General features: G+C 51.2%; 1 protein-coding gene across 4 annotated transcripts; it reads left to right on the top strand.

The window, feature by feature from the left end:
- Positions 1 to 1,498: 1,498 nt before the first annotated feature.
- Positions 1,499 to 23,637, top strand: GDAP1L1 (ganglioside induced differentiation associated protein 1 like 1; the record flags this gene model as incomplete). 4 transcript variants are annotated; one of them, XM_081257752.1, is made up of 6 exons in its annotated part: positions 1,499 to 1,678; positions 7,357 to 7,549; positions 8,586 to 8,759; positions 10,820 to 10,917; positions 11,694 to 11,808; positions 21,480 to 23,637. In XM_081257752.1, 6 exons carry the CDS (start codon positions 1,499 to 1,501, stop codon positions 21,821 to 21,823), a joined length of 1,104 nt encoding a protein of 367 aa, XP_081113878.1. In that variant the 3' UTR covers positions 21,824 to 23,637. The 4 variants fall into 4 exon arrangements, with proteins under 4 accessions (XP_081113878.1, XP_081113877.1, XP_081113879.1 ...); XM_081257751.1 differs by having other exon boundaries at positions 8,544 to 8,759; XM_081257753.1 differs by lacking the exon at positions 8,586 to 8,759.
- Positions 23,638 to 24,009: the final 372 nt, after the last annotated feature.

The following is a 24,009-nucleotide window of genomic DNA, read 5'->3' as shown; positions in this document are numbered from 1 at the left end:
ATTCTTAACCACTGCACCACTAGGGAAGCCCCAACTTGAATTCTTTTGGAAAGATACAAATAATGCGCTTCTATTGTAGGCATATTAATCTGCTCTGGCTGCCATAACAAAATACTGCAAATTGCGTGGCTTAAACAGCAGAAATGTATTTTCTCACAGTTCTGGAAGCTGAAAGTCCAAGATCAAAGTTGCCAAGGGAGGGCAAACTGAGAAGCTTATTTTCCTGGTGCATCTAGTTGCTCAATGATAAATAAAACATTATAGCAAGGTAAGCAAGGACATATTAAGGAATTTTATGTAAAGTTCCCATGAATGTTTAGGATAAACTATGTGACAGCAAAGGCATTACGGGGCTCCTCCAGTCATGCCTCAGTCTCCTGGGGTGAAAGTGTGACCTTGGACAAATGAATGACTTGACATCGCTGAGCCCCACCTCCCTCATCTGGAAAAAATGATTACTGTGCAGATGAAATGAGGTGATGCATGTAGAGTGCTTGGGTTGATAAATGCTTGCTGTGCTGTCGTTTACATTATTGTTACGTTATGACCTTATGGCTAAAAACAGAGACTCTGGAGCTGGTCAGCCTGGATTCGAATCTCAGCTCCACCACTTACTAGCTAGATGACCTTGGGCAAGGTCACTTAGCCTCTCCGCACCTCAGTTTCCTCCTCTGTAAAGTGAGACTAATAGGATTATTGTGAGGGTTAAATGAATTGATGGTGCCTGGACACACAGGAGTGCTATGTAAGTGTTTGTTCAATAAATCATAATGTGTTCCCTTCTGCCCTTAGAGGTCCTTCTGGAGAAAAGTTAGAAAATAACAGCTTCGGGGCTTCCCTGGTGGCGCAGTGGTTGAGAGTCCGCCTGCCGATGCAGGGGACGCGGGTTCGTGCCCGGTCCGGGAAGATCCCACATGCCGAGGAGCGCCTGGGCCCATGAGCCATGGCCTCTGAGCCTGCGCGTCGGGAGCCTGTGCTCCGCAGCGGGAGAGGCCACAACAGTGAGAGGCCCGCGTACCGCAAAAAAAAAAAGAAAAGAAAATAGCAGCTTCAAAGAGAGACGAGCTATTTCCAGACACTGATGTATAAAAGGAACGTATTTCTATAACACCAGTTGTCCTATTTGCCTTTTAGAAGATTTGAGAGGCAGAATGCGTTTATAATGGTGGAATCTTCGGCAGGTGGCTGGCCAGATTCGAGCTATCTGGGGGCATGGCCCACTTCCCTATGGCTCCTGGTGCCCTTCCACCGAGCCTGACCTTGGACTGGTGGCTTTTCCGGCACAGGCCAGGGGTGGGCCAAGGGGAGGAGGGGGAAAGGAGCTCCCGGGATCCCCCTCGCCCCTCCCCCACTGGCCCGGCTGAGTAATGACATTCACGGGGAAGGGAGGGAGGGAGCGAAGGAGAGGGACAGGCTCGGCGAGGCCATGTGATGCTGGGCGAGAGAGAGCCGCCACCGCCGGAGCCTCCTTCTTTCTTCCCTCTCATTTCGGGCTGTCATGGCGACCCCCAATAACCTGACCCCCACCAACTGCAGCTGGTGGCCCATCTCGGCACTGGAGAGCGATGCGGCCAAGCCGGTGGAGGCCCCCGAAGCACCCGAAGCGGCCAGCCACGCCCATTGGCCCAAGGAGAGCCTGGTTCTGTACCACTGGACCCAGTCCTTCAGCTCGCAGAAGGTAGAGCCCGGAGGGAGCAGGGGAACCCGACCGATGCACCAGGAGGCTTGGGGGAGGGGATCCGGGAGGGCTTAAGGGGTCTGAAGACCTGGGGAGAGACTGGAGGGTAGAATCGGGGGCTTCAGGGCCCGGAGGACGGGGGAAGCTGGGCTGCCCTCCCGGGAGGTGACTGCCCCGGCCTTGGGCCCCAGGAGCACCGTCCCTAATTCTAGGAACACCCATTCTGCCTCTTTCCCTCCCAGAAAGACCCGGTCTGTTGAAGAGCTGAGAAGAGAGACAAAGGCAAGGGGAAGGGAATGGGCACTGCTGGGAAGGCGGCCTGTTGGAGGGGGCTGCTGCTGCGGGGAGGGGGGAGGGGCGCTTCCTGGGGTCCAGCCTCCGGCCCCAGTAGTCCCATCGCAGGCCCTCCCCCTCTCCCCCGCACCCCCCGCGCTGCTGTCCCCATGCCACAGGCCTGCGGGTCAAAGCTCCTCTGCCCTTCTGCCCGGCTGGGGGCCTTCTGATGGGGGCTTGAAGGGTCTGACCCTAGCCCTCCCCCCACCCCACCCCCAATCTTGAGCTGAGAAGGGAGGAGTTAACCCATCTCCTCAAACCAGCTCAGCTGGCCCATAAGGTCTGTGCTTTTTGCTCTTAAAGGCACAGACGGCCACACGGTCCCATCTCAGACTCAGGGGAGCTAGAAGGCGGTTGGGAATGCAGCCTGGTGTTGAGTTATCGGGGTTCCCGCTTCCTGGGGGTGAGGTCCAAGCACTGAGCCTGCAAGACCAGGGGCCTCCAGGAGCGCAGTCTCTCACCCTGGGCTGTCCTCTCTGTGGGGTACGGATTCAGCACCATGGCCAGGTCCCAGCAGCCAGTCCTGCTGGAGCCTAAGGGTCACCCATTGCCTGACCCTTTGACTTCTCTTCCCCTTGGGAGATCCTTTTGTTCCATTCACTCATTTTCCAGATGGAGAAACAGATTCCTTAAAGAGAAATGGCCTTGGAACCAGGCTCTTTGGTTCGATTCTTGGTCTAGGCTCAGTTCCATCATCTGGAAAATGGGATGATAATAACAATTATAGCTACTTCTAATTGCAACCCCCTCTCAGGATTGCTGAGGGTTGTTGAACAGGCGGTACTGCTTAGTGTTCTACACTGGCACTAGTCAAACTTGAGCATACATTACTGGTTCACGCACAGAATGCTGGGTCCCATCCCAGAGATTTTGATTCAGCCGATCTGGAGTAGGGCCAAAGATGCTGCAGTCTAACAGGCTACCAGGTGATGCTGATGAAGCTGGTCCACTGATCCCCCTTTGAGTAGTTCCTAGTTCAAAGTACAGACTATGAGGCCAGAAAGTCCCCAGCAGGAGAGCCATCTTCTCCAATAATTCACCATGGAGTTTTTGGCAGGTCACTTTGCTTCCCTAAAGTCTCAGGTTTTTTTTTTTTTTTTTTTTTTTTTTGCGGTACGCGGGCCTCTCACTGTTGTGGCCTCTGCCGTTGCGGAGCACAGGCTCCGGACACGCAGGCTCAGCGGCCATGGCTCACGGGCCCAGCCGCTCTGTGGCATGTGGGATCTTCCCGGACCGGGGCACGAACCCACGTCCCCTGCATCAGCAGGCGGACTCTCAACCACTGCGCCACCAGGGAAGCCCAAGTCTCAGTTTTATAATCTGTAAAATGGAGCTAATGGCAGTACCTTCTTCAGAAGGCTATTGTGATGGTGACATGAGATGATGCACAAAAAGCGCTGATCGCAGTGCCTGGCATGGTGTCAAGGCTCTGTTAATAACGGGTGTTATGATATCACTAAGGTGCTAGGTAAAGGAGGGGTTGGAGTTAACCAAGGAAATGCTGGGACTCTTCTATACATGCATGCTGAACACCTACTGCATGCCAGGCTCTATACAAGTTGCTGGGGGGTTTGGGAATGAATCAGACCGACCTCCAGATGCCATGATGTCCTCCTCCCCAGAACCTCAGGAGCCAGGCCCCAGTGACCAGGAGGTAGGAGGGTGGCCCCTCCCATCACCATTTCCTGAGGGAGCCTCCTGAATATTCCTTATTCAGCATGAGCTCAGGGCTAAGGTGGCCCCTTAGTCAGGGATGGGACCACCCACTGCAATCCCATTTGTGACCAAGCCTCTGACCAAGGCAGCCTAGCATTCTCCTGCCTCTTCTGCCAGGGCCTTCCCCTTGCCCAGGGGCCTGTGGTGGGTTCTAGAGGCAGTGTAGCCTGATGGAAAACACATGGGCTCTGCAGTCAGATGGTCCTGGTTCCAGTCTCATCTTGAGTGCTTACTGGCTGTGTGACCTTGGACAAGTCCCTTCACCTCCTCTGTGCCTCAACATCCTCATCTGGAAAAGGGGACATTTACATCCGACCCTGTAGGATTCCTGGGGGACTGAAAGGACAGGGACATGTGTTAAGTGTCTGGCACACAGTATGGGCTTAGCAGGTGCATTTCCTTCTTTCGCATCAGTCCTAAAGGGCCTTGCCTGCATGCAGAGGGCCCTCCCAGACATGGCAGATGGGAAGTAAATGACCTCTACCTGCCACCCTGGCCTTACTTTTCAAGCTCTTGGGCACTGGCGCCCCAGCCCTGTCCATGCTGCCCTTGACCATTTACCACCCCCTCTCCCACTCCCAGGAGGTCCACAGGCGAGAACTGCACATCTCACTACTCCTCTGCTCAGAAGCCTACAGTGGCTCACAAGTCCTTCCAGGAAAAAGCCGGAGTCCTCCTAATGGCCTCAGGCCCTACTGTAGGATCTAACCTTGCCTGGGTCATGGACCCACTCATCAGTCGGGGGAAGCCTATGGACTTTTCTCAGAATAGTACTTCTAATTGAATAACATCAAATACATAGGAGTATTAGATTAGAAGGAAAACCAATCATACTGAAGTAAAGCTATGGACACATTTTCAAAACAAATTTGTTACATAATAATATGCGTTTCTGTATTAACCCATAGTATCACATGATCTAGTGGCAAGACTAAAAACTACTGTAATGTTGAAGTCGTGACGGATGTAATTGCAGCAACTGTGAAGTGATGAAAATATCTGATTCCTAGTGGTGACAGTATTATAAGCACTGCTAACACCACCATGCTTTGTTGCCTACACTCATAATTGAAGAGGATGCTAAGTGTCAGCTTGAAATGACTGAAAATAAACCTGTAATTTTCCCATCCTAGTTTGAGGACTCCCTGAATTTATTCATAGGCCCCTGGGTCTAGGAGTCTCAATTAAATGTCCCTGTGCATGACCCTTTCTGACCTCCTCTCCTTTTGTTACCTCCATCCATCCTGCTCCAGCAGGATGGCCACCTCACCATTTTTCAAACATGTCAGACATGCTCCCACCTCAGGGCCTTTGCACTGGCTGTCCCCTCTGCCTGGATCCCTGTGTGGACTACTCTCTCTTTGTTCTTTGCTCAAATGTCACCTTTTCAGAGAGGCCTGCCCTGATGGGTCACCCTATTTAAAATTGCCACTTGCCTCCCTGATGCCCTGGCACCCCCAATTTCCCTTACCTTGCTCTATTTTTTCTTTTTTCCGATGAACTCACTATCTTTTGACACACCATCTCATTTTAACTGCTTCTCATCTGTCTGCCTCCACCAGAATGTCAGCTCCCTGAGGGCAGGGATCTTTATTTTGTTCACTGCTGAGTGTTGAGCACTTAGAACAAGACCTGGCACAGAGTAGGCATTCAATAAATAAGTGTTGAAAAGCGGCGCATTTGTAAGCCATAAGATGTTACATAAAAAAGGCATTTGATTCCGTAGGCCTAAAACTGGTGTAAGAAATAAAGCTTATTAATTTTTTTAAAGTATTTGAGATGAATAAACTAAGACTCAGAGACTCTATAAGTGTCTTTTACAAAGTCACACTGCAACTAAGTGGCTGGGCAGAGACGCCAACCCAGCCCATCACTGTTTTCTCATAAACAAGGGCCCGGGTGAGGGGGGACAGTACCTAGCCATGACAATGAAGCACCAGTGGGTGACTTTCAGGCACCCACAGGGGGGATAGTTTGCCCAGAGTTGGCTGATGTCTGGTCACACTGAGTGGTGACCACCTAAGTCTGGCGCAGTTCCAGGAGGCAAAGAAGGCAGATGGCCTTGGTGGCTGCATGCCCCCCCCTGGGCCTGGCTTCCTCCCCCACCCCCTCCCCTGCAGGATGGCACATGGCTCTGGCCTGCAGCTCAGCTAAAGGAGAAAGTCTCCTTGGCTGCTTGCTGGTGTGATCCTGAGGCAGCTCTAAGCAGGACTGTTGTTCCTCTAAAGACAGTCCCCTCCCCAGGCAGGAGCCCCACCAGGCACCTTCACTGGAGTTCAAGGGCAGTGCCCAGGGAGTGGTCCCTGGGAGCAGATGCCCTGCCAGGATGGAAGGCCAAATGTCTGGACCCGCCAAGGGCAAAGGCCTGATTTAGTTTCTGTTTCTATCCATTCAGAGATCCCAGCTTGACCCAGACGCTGGGTGGCTGGGCAGAACCTGCCAAGAGGATGCCAGGGCAGGCAGGAAGGGAATGGGAACTACCACCTAGGTATGTATAGGGGTCATCGATGCTTAACAGGAATAGATCTTTGCCTCTCTCAGGGGTGCCCTCTCTTTCTCCTGGGCTGGAGCTAGAAGTAGGGAGGAGCACGTAGGAGTGGAGCTTGCCATCCTTTTGCTGGGGGACCTTAGACAAGTCTAGCCTACTTTCTGAGTCTCAGTCCACAGGCAGGGGATAGTTGGGCTCGGTGATCATTAACCATCTGCCAGCTCAGAACTGTTGGGCTGGGTCAGGAGGCTCTCCGTTAGCATCTCCCAGGTCATATGCTTGTCTGGGACCCCCTGGAGATTAGGGAAAGACTCAGGAGGGCCCAGGCCCAGGACTGCCTGGAAGGAGCCCCCAGGGCAGAGAACACTGGTCTGAGAGTCAGGAACCATTGCTTCTAGTTTTAGATCTACTGCTAAATTGGCTGTGTGGCTCTGGGTCAGTTAGTCGCCCTCTCTGGACTTTCATTTTCTCATCAGCAAAAACGGGAGATAGTCTCTGCTCTGCCCTCCTCTGGAAGGCCATTGTGAGCATCCAACAACCAGATGGGAAGGTGTCTGGGGACAATAAAGGGCTAGGCTGATGTTGGCAAATTATTTTTCACTTCACTTTGTTTCTCAAATAATTTGAGAAATTTTGCTACTGATCACGGTAATGATAAGAATTTCTGCCAATTTCCTGGCCAGATTCACGTTTGGAGGCCAGGCTGAGAGTTCAATCCTGATAATGAGAATTATGAATTAAGCACCATCTATATACCAGACTCTGTGTTGGTACTACTATTAATACTTCAATTCTGCAAATAAAAAAACCATGAAGCCCAGAAAGTGTAACGAATCCACCCAAACTCACACAGAAGAGCCAGAAATCCTATCCCAGGTACGTCCAGCAGTGACACCCAGCCCGGTAACCACCAGGCAGCTCTGCCCCTTGTCCCCAGGGCAGAGCTGTGTTCCTCCCACCACCAGGCCCCGGGGATGTATCCCCCATCCCGTACCCCAGGGGCCCAGGAATGGGCTGGAAGCAACACTTGTCCCCTCCAGTGTGGGACCTCTGACCTCCTTCCCCGCACACCCCGCCCCACCTGGGCAGAGTGTCCCCGTGTGTCCGCCCGCCTTCCCCGCTCTGACCCTGGCGCCTGCAGGTGCGGCTGGTGATCGCCGAGAAGGGCCTGGCATGTGAGGAGCGGGACGTCAGCCTGCCGCAGAGCGAGCACAAGGAGCCCTGGTTCATGCGGCTCAACCTGGGCGAGGAGGTGCCCGTCATCATCCATCGCGACAACATCATCAGCGACTATGACCAGATCATCGACTACGTGGAGCGCACGTTCACGGGAGGTACGGCGGCCGCGCGGGCCCAGACAGCGCCCCAGAACCTTGGGAAGCCTGGGCAAACCCCGTGGGCCCGGGCTCCCCCACAAGGAACCACGGGCTACAAGCAGGGCTCAGATGGCCCCCCCCAGGAACCGCGGAGCATGGCCACAGGTCCCCGGGGACCCCACAGATCTGACCCCCCTCCCCGGTACTGAGGGAAAGGGCATGGCCCAGACACCCACCCTTGGAGCGGCTAGGGCTATAGCCTCCTTGCCCGGGGACTCTGGAGTCACAGGCTCGGCCACAGACACTCTGGAGCCCATCAGGCATGAACGGGACCCAGACCCCCTTCTTAAGTCCCCACAGACAGGATCCAGCTCTCCCGGGGATGCCAGGGCTCAGCCAGGACCCAGCCCCCTGAAACCCGGTAAGCATAGTCAGGGCCACAGGCTGTTCCGGAGCCCCACAGACATGGGCCCGGACACCCGAGAACTTTGCAGACATGAGCAGGGCCCGGAACCCCAGAACCCCACAGAACCCTATGTCCTCCGTCCCTACTTCCCTCCCTCTGGCCTCGCCCAAGTCCAGAAGCTCAGTGCCCACGGCAGAGGCTGCAGATGCAGCTGAGAGATCAGGGCCCGGACATGCGCTGTTTTAAAAGAATATGAATTCGTTGCCAACATTTAAAAACCAAGGAGAGTTCAATTTCAAACATCCAGGTTTCCAGCTTCTCTCCAAGTCTGGCAACACTAGGCCTAGAGACCCACCTGGCAACAAACCCGGGCAGGTGAGGAGTTGCCCCTCAGGGGACAGCTCGGCAGGGCTCCAGTGAGGAGAGGTAGGCGGGCAGGATCACTAAGGTCCCCTGTCAGCCTGGTGGGGACTTTCTCTCAAGAGTCAAGGAACGGGGATGGGCCCCAAACTTCGGGACATGTCGCAGTTCCGGGATGCTGAGGTTGGGGGATGGGGTGCCAGAGGCTGGCCTCTCTGAATCAGGGGGGCGGGAGGCCCGACACAGGGCCCTGCGTGCCGCCGCCCAGCCCCCGGCCGTGCCCCGCAGAGCACGTGGTGGCGCTGATGCCCGAGGCGGGCAGCCCCCAGCACGCGCGGGTGCTGCAGTACCGCGAGCTGCTGGACGCGCTGCCCATGGACGCCTACACGCACGGCTGCATCCTGCACCCCGAACTCACCGCCGACTCCATGATCCCCAAGTACGCCACGGCCGAGATCCGCAGTGAGTCCCGGGGTCGGGGTCGGGGTCGGGGCGCGGAACCCTCAGGGTAACCCGGTCTTCGCCCACCTCCACCCTCTTCCTCCCATTCCTGTATCTCTTACTCACTTTCTTCCCTTTCTCCCCCCTCTTCCGCCTTCTCTCCTCTTCCCCATGGATACCCCTCTGCCTCTGCCTCTCTCTCCATCCCTGTGTCTGTCTCTGTCTCTCACTCTGGCTCTCTCTCTCTCTCTCTCTCTCTCTCTGGCTCTCCATCTCACTCAACCCGTTTCGAGCTGAATATGTCTCTCTCCCTGTCTGGCATCTCTCTCTCTCATTCCCTTCTCCTGCTCCCTCCTCTTGTCCTGCCATCCCATACAGAGGCCATAGGGCTATTTGTCCCCCTAGAGGCTTGCCTGTCCATGGGAGCTGGGACAACTCCCCACAGGCATCTCAGCCCCAGACACCTGGGGTTGGCAGCTCAGGGCACTGAGTGACATCAGGGCTTGCATCACCAAGGAAGACTGCCCAGATATTGCAAGGCCCCGGGTCTCTGAGTTCTGATTCAAGCATCCCCATATACTGTCCTAACTGCCAGCCTGATGGTGCCCACAACCTACTTTGTCCTTTCATTTTTTTCAGTACTCAGTAAATAAGTGTTGGATTAAATCAGATCATCCGTCAACAACTGTTTACTGACTTTGGTCCAGGCTCTATGCAGACACCATGGGGTCCAATACACAGATGAAGCATGATGATTCCAAGTAGATAATAGGTGCTCGGTAAATGGTCACTTCTTCTCTCTCAAAGGAATGAGGCTCATGTCCAAAGGTGGGCCAGGTTGTGGCACTCGATTTTGTCTCTTTAGAGTGCCCTTGAACAAGACTCAGGACATATTTATATTGTCCTGTCCCCATTGAGTCAACAACATTTAACAACATTTATGAAGTCTCCTATGACCCAGGCCCTGGGCAGGGGGCTGGGGACAGAAGGGGACTGTCACACCTTCTACCCACCCAGGGTCACAGTTTCATGGAAGCAGAAAGACAAATGACCAGATAATTACAATGCAGGACTAAGTAAATTTGAACAACCTCTCAGGAGGGCAGTCTGGCCCTCTATATCGAATATTAAAAGGCCCACACTTTGGAGACTGTCCTGCAATGACACTTGGATGTGTGCGCCAAAGAAGTATGTACAAGGATATGCATTGCAGCATAAGGGGTAATAGCAAGAGGCTGGAAATAACCCAGTTGACCATGATTTGGGGACTGGGTAGATAAATTCTAGTACATACAAACAATGAAATACTGTGCAGCTGTTAAAAAAAAACAACAGGCATGTGGAATGCTCTCTAAGATATATTAGTAAGTAGGGAGAGGGCTTCCCTGGTGGCGCAGTGGTTGAGAGTCCGCCTGCCGTTGCAGGGGACGTGGGTTCGTGCCCCAGTCTGGGAGGATCCCACATGCCGTGGAGCGGCTGGGCCCGTGAGCCATGGCCGCGGAGCCTGCGCGTCCATAGCCTGTGCTCCGCAACGGGAGAGGCCACAATGGTGAGAGGCCCGCGTACCGCAAAAAAAAAAAAAAGAGAATCGGACAGATCCTGATTCAAAATCTGCTCGTCATTTACTAGTGTGGAATTTACTAGCCTCTCTGAATCCGTTTCTTCACTACAGAAAGGGGTGAGGGAGACATTCACTGAAGCATGAGCTTGTCCACATTTAGGGTGATATTCATTTCCGGCAAACTCCTACTCATCCCCTAGAGTATCCTCCTCAATGAGGTTTCTAGACACCTTGTGCCCTAGGCAGGTGGCCCTCTGGGTCCCACAGCATTCTGTTCACTCTTCATTAGAGATTGATCATGCTATGTCGTAGGTATCTCTTTTACGGTCTAGGGCAGGATGGCGTCTCATCCATCCCTATGTCACAGCCTGTAATGACATAGTGTCTCCTAGTTATGCCTGTTGATATTGTTACTTCCTGGACTAGTGTTTGAATGGGACCTATTCCAAGTTGTTGGGGGGAAGGGAAAGGAAGAGCACCAGGTATCAGAAGAATGGGACCTTTCCTATTCTCTCCCCAGGACATTTAGCCAACGCCACCATGGACTTCATGAAATTGGACCATGAAGAGGAGCCCCAGCTCTCTGAGCCCTACCTTTCTAAACAGAAGAAGCTCATGGTGAGTGACCCCAGGCCTGCTCATTCCCCTTTCCCACCATCTTTTCCATGGAAAAGAAGAACTGGAAGAAGCTGGTTCTAAGAGAATCAGCTGAGGACATGAAATGGGAAAACCACTGGCTTGCTTTCCCAATCCTGTCTCCTCTGTCATTTACTGGCTCTTTGACCTTGAGCAAGTCACTGTCGCCCTGGAGCCTCACTTTCCTACTGTCTTAGGTTGTCTCCCTAAGGGCAGAGCATTGGACAGAGGTTCTGGGGTAAGCGAGGTATTGAGGGAGTGCTCTAAGGAGAACCCAGTAAGGATGAGATAGGATGAAGAAGGGGCTAAGTTCACCTGATCCCACAGGGAGCTCTGGAGGATAAATGGTGCCACAAAGTCGATGCACCTTGAGACAAAGGAACAGATTTTTATACCCTTATATCAGCCAATCATTGACCCAATTATTTCCCAAGTATTTCCAGGAAACTCCTCATTGGCTGAGAACAATTCTCTGAAGGGGAAGCTGTGAGCCACTGTCAACCAACTCTCATAGCAGCTGGTGTATAAGAGTACCAGCCCCATGAAAGGGATCTGGCCAGGACAGTCAAGCTCACAGGACTATTGTGAACACCAGATGAGGAAGCTTTGTAACAGTGGGGGTATCCTATACACTGAAGGGGATATAAGGAGACTGGGTTTGCAGAAGGGGATTTGGGCCAAGAGTCTTCCATCCCTGGTCACCCTTGCTCTATTGAGGCCAACTCAGCTCCTCTAGCACCTGCCTGTCCTGCCCCTAGGCCAAGATCCTGGAGCACGATGATGTGAGCTACCTGAAGAAGATCCTGGGGGAGCTGGCCATGGTGCTGGACCAGATCGAGGCTGAGCTGGAGAAGAGGAAGCTTGAGAACGAGGGTGGGTGCCAGTTCTGGGGTAGGTGAGTGCTGGAGCCCATCCAGCCCACCCTGTCCATGACAGTCCCAGCATCTTTTCCCCCAAAGATCTTAGAGGACCATCCAGGTGGTTAGGATCATGGGCCATGGAGTCAGAAAGACCTAAGTTTAAGTCCTAGCTTGGCCACTTGCTAGTTGAATGACCCTGGGCCAGGTACTTCACTTCCCTAGACCTCAGTTCCCCATCCATAACATGGGGATAATAATAAGACCTACCTCAGAGAGATGTTGAGACACTGCATGAAATAATATATGTAGAATGCTTAGATCAGCGCTTAGCACACAGTATTTAATAAAGGTTATTGAAGATGATGATGGTAATGGTGGTGGCGATCACTATCCACTACACCATCTCCCCTTTCCCCGACTGAAGGGTGTTATGGCTCCTTCATGCTGTAGGAGCCAGACATCTGGGCTCACCCAGACTCTCTGACCTTGACTCTTTCTGTTCTCAAGTGCCTCTCTTCTCTGGACCCTGAGCGTGCCAGCTACATTTCCACCTCCACACCTTAGCTCCTGCGGCTCTTCCAGCCTGGAGTACCCTCTCCTTACCACTCTGCCCCTTTTTCCATCTATACACCATCTTTGCCACCACCCTTCTTCAAATTTCATTCTGGACCTTCCCATTTTGCTCTATTTTAGGTACCCTGTTAGTCTGGTCTCCTCGACAACGCAAATTTGTGGAACCCATTCAACATGCACTGCTACACTCATAGCTTCACACACACACAGAGGTGTCTGTGTATGTGGGAAGGTTGTGGAGCACGGTGTTCTAAAAGATGGGTTTAGAGTGAGACAGATATGAGTTAGGGTCCTAGCTTTGCTGCCTATACTGTGTGACTTGGGCAAGTTCCTTTCCTTATTGGAGCCTCAGTTTCAACATCTGTGAAACAGGATGGTAATAGTAGAACTTAAAACCTAAACTCCATCTTGTTGAACTCTTTAAAAAATGAAAAGCACTCGGCACAGTGCCTGGAACATACTAGTTAATTACATATGACAGCTAAAGGCATGTGCATTCTCCAGGTGAGAAAACTAAGGCTCAGAGAGATAAAGTGACTCGCTCAAGGTCACACAGCTCTTAAATGGCATAGGGTAAGAACAGGTTCCCTCTCAATGGGTCCAATGTTCTTCCAGCATTTCACAGCTGAGGCCTCCCTCAAGCAAATGGCACACACAGATACCTAAGGTCCTGAACAGGAACACTGTCATGCATGCTGAAGCCAGCTGCCATAAATCCTTTCTAGAAAAAAGCAGAGTATGGCTAAATGAGTAAAAACAATACACACCTCAAGAAGGAACTTTCTCATTTCTATCAGAGAGGGTGCTGGAGAGGGGCCATTACAGAAGAGTGTTCAGGGGCCAATGGAAGTAGCTGGACCACATGTTGCCCATCATCCAGGAGGCTAAGCCAGTCTCTTCATATGATGGTGGTCACAGGGATACTGAGAGAAGCAAGAGAGCAAAGCCCCAAGGTGCAAATATGTTTTAAGCCTCTACTTGTGTCACATTTACGAAAGCCCCATTGGCTAAAGCAAGTGACATGGCAGAGCCAGGATTAAAAGTGTAGAGGGGGCTTCCCTGGTGGCGCAGTGGTTGAAAGTCCGCCTGCCGACGCAGGGGACACGGGTTCGTGCCCCGATCCGGGAAGATCCCACGTGCCGCAGAGCGGCTGGGCCCGTAAGCCATGGCCGCTGAGCCTGCGCGTCTGGAGCCTGTGCTCCGCAATGGGAGAGGCCACGGCAGTGAGAGGCCCACGTACCGCTAAAAAAAAAAAAAAAAGTGTAGAGGGTTGGACTCTGCCTCTTGACAGCAGAAGTAGTAAAGCCTTTGCAAAGGGGCAAGCGTGCAGGAATGGGAGGAATTTGTGGCCATTTTTGCAATCTACTCAGGGGTGAGGTGTTCTGATTTTACTTTTTAAAGTACTCTGGTTGCTGTGAAAATGGATTTCAAGGGAGACAGAAGCCCAGATGAGATGGTGGTGGCTTGGACTGAGGTGGTGGCAGTGGAGATGGGGAGGCATGAAAGGCTTGAGAGGTATTTTGGAGATAAAATGGGCAGGAACTTGCTGAAAGGTCGAGGGTATTGGAGGGAGTGGAGTAAGAGGGGATAAAGGAATCAAAGATGACTCATGAGGTTTTGGTCTGAGCTACTGAGTAGTACCATTTCCTGATATAGGTAAGGGGGACCCAAGAGTTCAGTTTGGGACACAGTGAGTTTGAGATGCTTTGACAAGACCCAAGAGGGGATGTCACATAAGCCATTAGGTATTCTAGTCTGACTTTCAAAGGAGAGGTCAGAATTTGGAGATGGAGATTTGCAAGTCTTCAGCATATACACGGTGATTAAAGGCGTAAAATTGGATGATGTCACCTAGAGGGCAGTGGAGAGAGACAGAAAGAGGAATCAAGACCTGCTTATTAGTTACTTATTGCTTATAACAAACTGCTCCCAAACTCAGCGGCTTAAACAAACAAAAAAAAGCATTTGTCGGGCTTCCCTGGTGGCGCAGTGGTTAAGAATCCACCTGCCAATGCAGGGGACACGGGTTCGAGCCCTGCTCCGGGAAGATCCCACATGCCGCGGAGCAACTAAGCCCGTGTGCCACGACTACTGAGCCTGCGCTCTAGAGCTCACGAGACACAACTTCTGAGCCCGCGTGCCACAACTACTGAAGCCCGTGTGCCTGGAGCCCGTGCTCTGCAACAAGAGAAACCACCGCAATGAGAAGCCCACGCACTGCAATGAAGAGTAGCCCCCACTCGCCGCAACTAGAGAAAGCCCGTGTGCAGCAACGAAGACCCAACACAGCCAAAAATACATAAATAAATAAATAAATAAATAAAAACAGGCAGCAGGCTAGATTTGAGCTGAGGGCCATAGTTTTAAAAAAACGCATTTGTCATATCACACATTTTCCGTGAATCAGAAATTTCGGAGCAGCTTGGCTGAGTGTTTCTAATTCAGGGTTGCATGATGCAGGGATAGATGCATGATGCATCTATCCCTCCCCACGACTCTTTCCCCGTCTCTAAGTCAAGCTGTTGGCTGGGGCTGCAACACCCTGAGTTGAAGGGTCCACGATGGCTCATTCACGTGGGTCTTCACTAGACGTCTCAGTTCCCCACCGCTGTTGGCCAGAGACCTCAGCTCCTCGCTACATGGGCATCTTATTAGGGCTGCTTGAGTTTCTTCACAACACGGCAGCCAGCTTTCCCCTGAGCAAGTGATCCCAGAGAGACAGAAGCAGCGGAAGCCACATTATCTTTTATGACCTACCCTTGGAAGTCATTCTGTCACTTCTGGCACATTCTATTCATTTGAAGCAAGGCATTAAATACAGCCCATATTCAAGGGGAGAAAAATTGGGCTCCACCAAAGAGATAAGGATCAAGTAATCTGTGAGAGTATTTTTTTCTTTTTTTTAAATTGAAGTATAGTTGATTTACAACTTTATATTATATTATATTATATTATATTATATTATACTATATTATATTATATTATATTTATGGCTGCGCTGCTCAGCTTGCAGGATCTTATTTCCCCGACCAGAGGTTGAACCGGGCCCTGGGCAGTTAAAGTGTGGAGTCCTAACCACTGGACTGCCAGGGAATTCCCTACAACGTTATATTAGTTTCGAGTGTACAGCGTAGTAATTCAGTATTTTTAGATTGTACTCCATCAAAAGTCATTACAAGATAATGGCCATAATCCCCTGTGCGATACAGTATATCCTTGTTGCTTGTCTATGTTACACATAGCAGTTTGTATCTCTTAATCCCATACCCCTAATTTGCCCCTCCCCCTTCCTTCTCCCCTTTGGTAACCACTAGTTTATTTTCTCTCCCTCTCTCTCACTCTCTTTTTTTTTTTTCATGGAAAGGTATTTTATTTTAAATATTGCAGTGTATACATGTCAATCCCAAACACCCAATCTATCCCTCCCCCAACCCTTCCCCCGTCTCTAAGTCTGTGAGTCTGTTTCTGTTTTGTAAATAAGTTCATTTGTATCATTTTTTTTTAGACTCCGCATATAAGTGATATCATATGATATTTGTCTTTCTCTCTCTGACTTACTTCACTTTGTATGATAATCTCCAGGTCCATCCATGTTGCTGCAAATAGCATTATTTCATTCTTTTTAGTGGCTGAGTAATATTCACTAGTTTATTTTCTATATCTGTGACTCTGTTTCTGTTCTGCATATACATGTGTTTATATTCTTTTTTAGATTCCACAGAGAAAGACAAGCACTGTTTCATATTTTAAAACTACCACATCTGCCCTGAGGGTCCCCCTCCTTGAGAGAAGGCTAAAGGCAGACGAGCTGGCAAAGCTGATAAGACACAGTGGCTAGTGAGGTGTGAGGACTCTTGTCATAGAACCCAGAAAGGATTGTGTTTCAAGGAGGGAGAACAGTGTCAAATGCAGCTGAGAGGCTGAATAAACCAAGGATAGGAAAGCGTCCCTTGGGTTTTGTCCCATGGCTGTTGGTGGTGACCTTGCCAAGAGCAGTTTCACTGGAGTGTGAGGGCAATGACTGAAGAGTGAATGGGAGGTGAGGTGTGAAGATGGCTAGTGTAGACAACCCTTTTGAGAAGTTTAGCTGTAGAGGGAATAGAGAAATGGGGTGGTGCCTGAAGAAGGCTGTGGGGCGAAGGGAGGAATGTTTTCAAGATAGGAGATACAACAGCGTGTTTTCAGGCTGGTAGAAATGCCTCAGTGGAAAGGAGAAATCAGTGATGCAGGACCAAAGAGGATTGAGAGGGTGTGCTTCAGGCAGGGTCCCCAGGGGACACACAGGGCACCCTCAAATTGGGTAAATCAAAGAGGCCTTCATAAAGAGGCTGTTTACAAATGTGTGGGCACGACACAGGGAAACCACAAGGAAAAGTGCAGTACCTGGACCTGGGGTTGTGAGCGATGGGGGCAGTTTCAGGAACCAGGACAAAGAGGGCCACCTGACAGGAGCTGTGACTTTCTGGGTTCGATCCCTGGTCGGGGAACTAAGATCCTGCCTGCTGCCTGGTGTGGCCAAAAAGAAACAAATAAACAAAACAACACAGCCAGCCCATGGCAACCTGCAGAGAAAAAACTGAGGGAAGTAAGACTCTGACCTCACCCTCGCCCACCATCCTGTCTCCCACCTCTGCTCCCCACTGGCCAACACCCCTGGAGCCAGAGGGCACGGAGTCCCATCAGTGTATCCGTCAAGTTGGCCTCCACGCAGAGCAGCGTGGGGAGGGGAGGAGAGTGGCTCTAGAAAGGGAAAGGGTGGGTGCAGCGGACCACGGAGGACCTGACCTTGAGCGTAGGTGGCTCACACCCTCCCTTGTGTCAGCAGGTGGTAAATGCAGGGGCCTGGCGTTGTGGGATTCATGGTGGCGGGTAAGGGCTTTCAGGTCTGAAGGTTCCTGTTTTCTGAATGAAGCATGAGGTGACGTCATCAGCAGAGAAAACCACCGGGTGTGAGGAGAGAAGATGAAAGATGTGCGTCTCTCTGCAGGGGGCGGTGAAGCGAGTATCCCCCAGAGCTGCTACAGGACTGCTACAGGACCGGGCAGGGCTGCTGGCCCTCCCGGGCTTTGTGGTCAGGATTTAAAGTGTAACTGGTAAGGGTAACTGTCTCCAGCACACTCAGCTGGCAGACTTGGAGAAGGCACAAGACAGGGTTCATCCAGGGCTGCAACTTGGCAAAGGGAATCCACAGTTGCAGGAGTGGGGGAAACCGAAGACCTTCTGGTGACATGCCAGATAGCTAGCTACCCGTGCCCACGGACATTATGCAGTCATGGCTAGCAGTATTTGCCTACAAACAGAAATACAGGAATGGACATACTTAAATAGTGATGCATGCTTACACACTCATGAACATCTGTCTGCAGGCAAACACCAAGTGCACGTGGGCATACACTTCACTTATGCATGTGGTAATCCCCCCACTGCATGGATGCAGATGCCCATGTGTGCAGCTGTCTACATGCTAATACACAACCAGCTTCATGGATTTGAGCAGGCATTCACATGGGTAAACATACACAGCATGCAGGATGCAGACACATAGGTCCACACACAGACCCAAATAAAAATGTACCCATTGAAAGAGGCCTACGTGTCAGTGGAGATACATACATATGTATGATGAAGTACTCTCTCAGGTAGATGTCTTACATTAGACAGCAGCTTAGATTTGTTGAAAGACGGTGCCCTGTACTCCCTATTGTTACCAAGGATAAACTGTTCTTGAACTAGCTAAGCCTAGTCCCTTCCCTTGTGTACTTGATGCCACCCATGCTCATCCCTTCAAGGACACCACATCAGTAATTCTCTCCACTCTCTCCCGTAGCATCACCTCCTCTCAGCTCAATCATTCCTATCAACGTGCTGTTTTTTTCTTCCCAACTTAAAAGGGCACTCTTTTTTAAAAATTATTTATTTATTTATTTATTTTTTCATTTTTGGCTGTGTTGGGTCTTTGTTGCTGTGCACGGGCTTTCTCTAGTTGCGGCAAGCGGGGGCTACTCTTTGTTGCAGTGCGCGGGCTTCTCATTGCGGTGGCTTCTCTTGTTGCAGAGCACGGGCTCTAGGCACGCGGGCTCAGTAGTTGTGGCGTGTGGGCTCAGTAGTTGTGGCTCCTGGGCTCTAGAGCGCAGGCTCAGTAGTTGTGGCGCACGGGCTTAGCTGCTCCACAGCATGTGGGATCTTCCTGGACCAGGACTTGAACTCGTGTCCCCTGCATTGGCAGGAGGATTCTTAACCACTGCACCACCAGGGAAGTCCCCCAAAACACTCTTGACCTGTCTCACATTATCGGCATATCCTTCCCATGACAGCAAAACTCCTTGAAAGGGTGACCTTTGCTCACCGTCTCTGATTCCTCTCCTCCCTTTCTGTCTTGGACTCCCTCCCAACCAGGCTTTCATCGTCAGCATCTACTCCCACTGTTCTTGTCAAGGTCACCAGTCGCCAAATGCAATCGCCAATTCTCAGCTCCTTTTCTGTGACTTCCCGGCAGCGTCTGAAGCCAGCTGAGCGCTCTGTCCTTGGAACACTTTCTTATCTTGGCTTCTGGGACACCACACTCTCCTGGGTCGTCTCCCACCTCAGTGGCTACTCCTTCGCTGGTTGCTTCTTGTTGCCCAGTAGCTAAATCTTGAGGCCCCGAAGCTCAGTCCTTGGTTTTGTTCTCAGCTCTGTCTCCACTCACGCCCTTGATGATGCTGTGCACCTGTACCTCTAACTGCAGACACATCATCTCCCCTCAGAAGTCTAACAGGCATCTGGAAGGTTCCATATTCAAGAACAAACTTCTGATCAGAGCCTTCATTACACTTTAGCTCCTCCTCCCCTGAGACCGTGAGCCTCTGGAGGGAAGACATTTGTGTCTTGTCATGTCTTCATGCCCAGCACATACTACCAGATAAACATTTGTTGGATGAATGAATGAACATAAGGACACAGAGTGAAAGGGGGAGGCTCAGGCTGTGAGGGTGAAGGGTATTAGATTCATGGAATTTCTGAGCTGAAAGGAGCACCTCTACAAAAGGGCAGAAGCAAGCTTCCCAAGAAAGCAGACCTCACCGGAAGTGGAGAGGAAGGGGAGAGCATTCCAGGCATGGGGTGCAGCAGGGGCAACGGCCCAGAGGCCGAAATGGGCGTGGCTTGCTTGAGGGGAAGAGTGGGCAAGTGGGCAATTTGTGAGAAGTGAAGGTCAGAGAAGTGCTGGGTTGGCCAAAAAGTTCGTTTGGGTTTTTCATAAGATGTTCTAGAAAAAAGCAAACGAACTTTTTGGCCAACCCAATACATTGGAGCTCATCCAACTACTGAAAGGGCTTAAAAGCCACGCAGAGGAATCTGGACATTAATGTGTAGTCAGTGGGGAGAATTTCAGGTTTTTGAGCAAAGCAGTGATGAAGGAGACCAAAGGGGCTCCAGAATTTCAAGTCTAGTGTTTCCTAAATACACAGGCTAATTTTAGACGTCACGTGACCATGGCGATAAATAATATAAAACCACATAATGAGAATTATTCTCTTTTTAATTCTTTTGATTGTATTAAAGAAAGTATTAGTATGATGCTAGTATTTAATTCCTATAAAGGGGTTATGTATTAATACCTGCCCTTTTCTTCAAACAAATAAACAAAACAAGTCTTGGGCTCAGGGATTTTGGGCAGGCAGTAGTATCCAGCTGGAATTTAATAGTGTTTGTTTTGTTTTTTGTTAAATGTACTTATATCATTGCACATAGGTTATGGCAAATGATACTGTTAGTGATACAGTGTCTTTTCTCATTCATCACTCATTAAGTAAAGATTTAGTGAGCCAGGCACTGTTCTAGGTGCAGGGGATACAGCTGTGAACAAGACAGATTGCAAATTCCTGCCCTCATGGAGTTTCCATTCTGGTAGAGGGTGACAGGCAATAAACAAAATGAGCATGTACAGTATATGGTGGAACACCGGGGAAAAGTTGTATGGAAGAAAACAGAGCAGGGGAGGAGGACAGTGACTGCTGGGATTGGGGTTTCAATTTTAACTGGGTGGTCAGTGAAGCCCCCCGAGAAGATGGCACTGAGCCAAGACCTGAAAGAGGTGGAGGAGTAAGCCCTGTAGCTCTGTGGGGGAAGAGTGTTCCAGGCAGAGGGAACAGCAAGTGCAGAGGCCCTGGGGTGGGAACGTGCCTGGAATGAGGAACTGCAAGGAGGGCAGTGTGGTTGAAGAAGGGTGAGTCAAGGCGGGGGACTTCCCTGGTGGTCCAGTGGTTAGGACTCGGCACTTTCACTGCTGTGGCCCTGGGTTCAATCCCTGGTTGGGGAACTAAGATCCTGCAAGACATAAAGCAGAGCCAAAAAAAAAAAAAAAAGGAGTGAGTCAAGGGGGAAAAAGTAGTCTCCTAGGTCTGAAAGGTACCTGGGGGCCAGATCACGTAGGACCTTTAGACCATTAGAAGGGCTTCAGCTTTTACTCTATGATGGGGCCATTAGAGGGCTTTGATCAGAGAGAAGGACATGATCTGACTTAAGATTTAACAGGATTCCTCTCTCTGCTGTGCTGAGAATAGACTCTAGGGAGTCAAAGGCAAACGATAATGGTCGTTAGGACCAGGATGGTAACATCGGAGATAACATCAAACTTTGGATGTATTTTGAAAATAAAGTTGATGGGAACTGCTGACAAAGTGTATGTGGGATGTGAAAGAAAGTGAAGAATTCAACATGGCCTGAGGCTTTTGGCCTGAGTGGCTGGAAGGATGGAGGTGCTGTTACTGACATGGGGATGAATGTGGTGGGTTTGGGGGTGATGATCAGGAATTCAGTTTGGGACATGTCGCGTTTAAGATGCACAGTGGACACGCAAGTAGAGCTGGAAAATGGGCAGTGGGATATACGAATCCAGAGTTTAAATACATATATTTGCATTTAATAAGTCAGTTGATTTAAAGAAAACAAATAATAGAGGTAGTATATGCATCTGGCAAAAATCATGAAAGAAGTACAGGAGTGGGTGATCTTGGGGAAACACTATGGCAGGCAGACAGAAGCCAGAGACGTTACTGAGAGAGGAGGGAGCGTATGGGGGAAGAAGAGCTGGCCCCTCTCCTCCCCTATCTCCTGTCCCTTCCCTTCTAGGGCAGAAACGTGAGCTGTGGCTCTGCGGCCGTGCCTTTACCCTTGCTGATGTCCTCCTGGGAGCCACCCTGCACCGCCTCAAATTCCTGGGACTGTCCAAGAAATACTGGGAAGATGGCAGCCGGCCCAACCTGCAGTCCTTCTTTGAGAGGGTCCAGAAACGCTTTGCCTTCCGGAAAGTTCTGGGCGACATCCACACCACTCTGCTGTCAGCAGTCATCCCCAACGCGTTCCGGCTGGTCAAGCGGAAACCCCCATCTTTCTTTGGGGCATCCTTCCTCATGGGCTCCCTGGGTGGGATGGGCTACTTTGCCTACTGGTACCTCAAGAAAAAATACATCTAGAGCCAGGCCCCGGGCTTGGTGTCTGACTGTTGGTGTCTCTGTCCTGTGTGATTCCCAGTGAGCTCTCAGTAACGCACTGTCTCATGCACACTTGGACAGCCCCTCCCACCCCTCGTTCGGAGTAATTCTATCGTCAGTCTGAAAACATTCCATAGTTTAGGAGTAGATGTTGCCAACGCTGTGAGTTGAGGCCATGGTTCTACTAAAGGAGAGAAAGTGAGTGGGAGAGAGAGAGAAACAAACAAAAACACGAATGCCTTTTTTTTTTTCGATTCAAGGTCTCAAGATGGAACTGTGGGGACTGGTTAGGATCTGAGGTGAGTCCCAGGTCATTTCATTCACCAGGGCCCAGATTCTGGGAGGTGCTGGGGGCTCGGAGGGCCTGACCCCTGGCTTCCCCTTCCCTCTTGCCCAGGGAACTCTTCCACAGGACAAAGCCAACATCAAGACTTGACGCTTCTAAGCGCTACCTCTGGGTGGGGCTGGAGACCTGGAGACCCCACGGGAGGCCCCTGAAGACTGGAAGGGGCTTCATTCTTCTCCTGGAAGTGAACTGAGACAGCACTGGCAGAGCCAAGGCAGTGACTTCCAGCCACAGGCCATGTCTGGGGCCGACGCCATGAGCACACCCTCCCATTCCCCTCTTGATCTGGCCAGTGTGCTTGGTCTCACTTTACCGGAAGTCCCTGAAGGCAGGGTCCATCCTCCTCTTCCCACCCGGAGTTGAGTTTTCCCACCATGTGAGGTGGACTTTCAGGAAAAGCCACATTGATCTTCTCTCGGAAGTTCAGTCCTGGCCGGAGTGCAGGGGTGGGTCTGGAGGTGGATGGCCTTCAGGTCCCTCCTCCAGCCTCTGCCAAAGCCATCTCTGTTAACGTCTGCTTTCCCCTTCACTCTCGGGGCTCCCCCCACGCCCTACCATGCCATGCAGGGGGGTTTCTGCATCCACGCTGCCCGTCCTTGTGGCGTCTCACTTCCCTGTGCCTTTTGCATGTTGGGAGAGGGTCTGGGTGTCACTGCCACTCATGCTTAGAAACCACTGAAAGCCCCCAATAAAAAGCATCGAGGAGGAGCAGCTGCTTTTCATTTCTAAACCTGTGTTGTCCATCTAGTTCTCGTTTCCAGAGTTTGGGGCCAGAGGGATGGAGGTACGACGTTGAGACTCAGTGAGTCTGACTCTCCTCTCACCAATGCTTTTTTTTTTTTTTTTTGCGGTACGCGGGCCTCTCACTGCTGTGGCCTCTCCCGTTGCGGAGCACAGGCTCCGGACACGCAGGCTCAGTGGCCATGGCTCACGGGCCTAGCCGCCCCGCGGCATGTGGGATCTTCCCGGATCGGGGCATGAAGCCGTGTCCCCTGCATCGGCAGGCGGACTCTCAACCACTGCGCCACCAGGGAAGCCCCTGACTCTCACCAATGTTTTGACCATTTCACTTCTGGTGAGAAGGAAGAGATGACGGATGGCTGCTTGGGGGGGCCCAAGGCTGGATCTGGGGAGGCCAGGTCTTTTGTTTGTTTTTTGGCTGCACCGCATGGCTTGAGGAATCTTAGTTCCCCATCCAAGGATCAAACCCAGGCCCAAGGCAGTGAAGCTCTGAGTCCTAACCACTGGACTGCCAGGGAATTCCCACGGCCAGGTTTTATCCAATAGGAAAGGATATACAGGATGTTAGAGCACATGTCCAGTATTTTAAGGCCCAGCTGTTGAAGAGGGTCATGTGACTTCCACACACGGTCCATGGGTGAGAATTTAATTACCAGGCTTCACCCAGCTACAAAGGAGGCTGGGAGGGCTTCCCTGGTGGCGCAGTGGTTGAGAGTCCGCCTGCCGATGCAGGGGACACGGGTTCGTGCCCTGGTCCGGGAAGATCCCACATGCCGCAAAGCGGCTGGGCCCATGAGCCATGGCCGCTGAGGCTGTGCATCCGGAGCCTGTGCTCCGCAACAGGAGAGGCCACAGCAGTGAGAGGCCTGCGTACCGAAAAAAAAAAAAAAAAAAAGTCAGGCAGCAGATTAAAAAATTCAGAACAAATGCTGCTAGTTGTTATTGATTTTAGTCAATGCTACATTTAAAAAATTATATTAAAGACACCAAGCCATTTCAGGTTATTGGGGACATGTAGAACTTACAGTGCCCAGGCTTCTGAGAGAGACATTCACCAGGCAAAGTAAATCTCTTCAGTAAA

Source organism: Mesoplodon bidens, assembly GCF_964165515.1.
Source record: "Mesoplodon bidens genome assembly, chromosome: 15".
Taxonomy (NCBI): domain Eukaryota; kingdom Metazoa; phylum Chordata; class Mammalia; order Artiodactyla; family Ziphiidae; genus Mesoplodon; species Mesoplodon bidens.
This window is presented reverse-complemented; position numbering and strand designations above follow the sequence as displayed.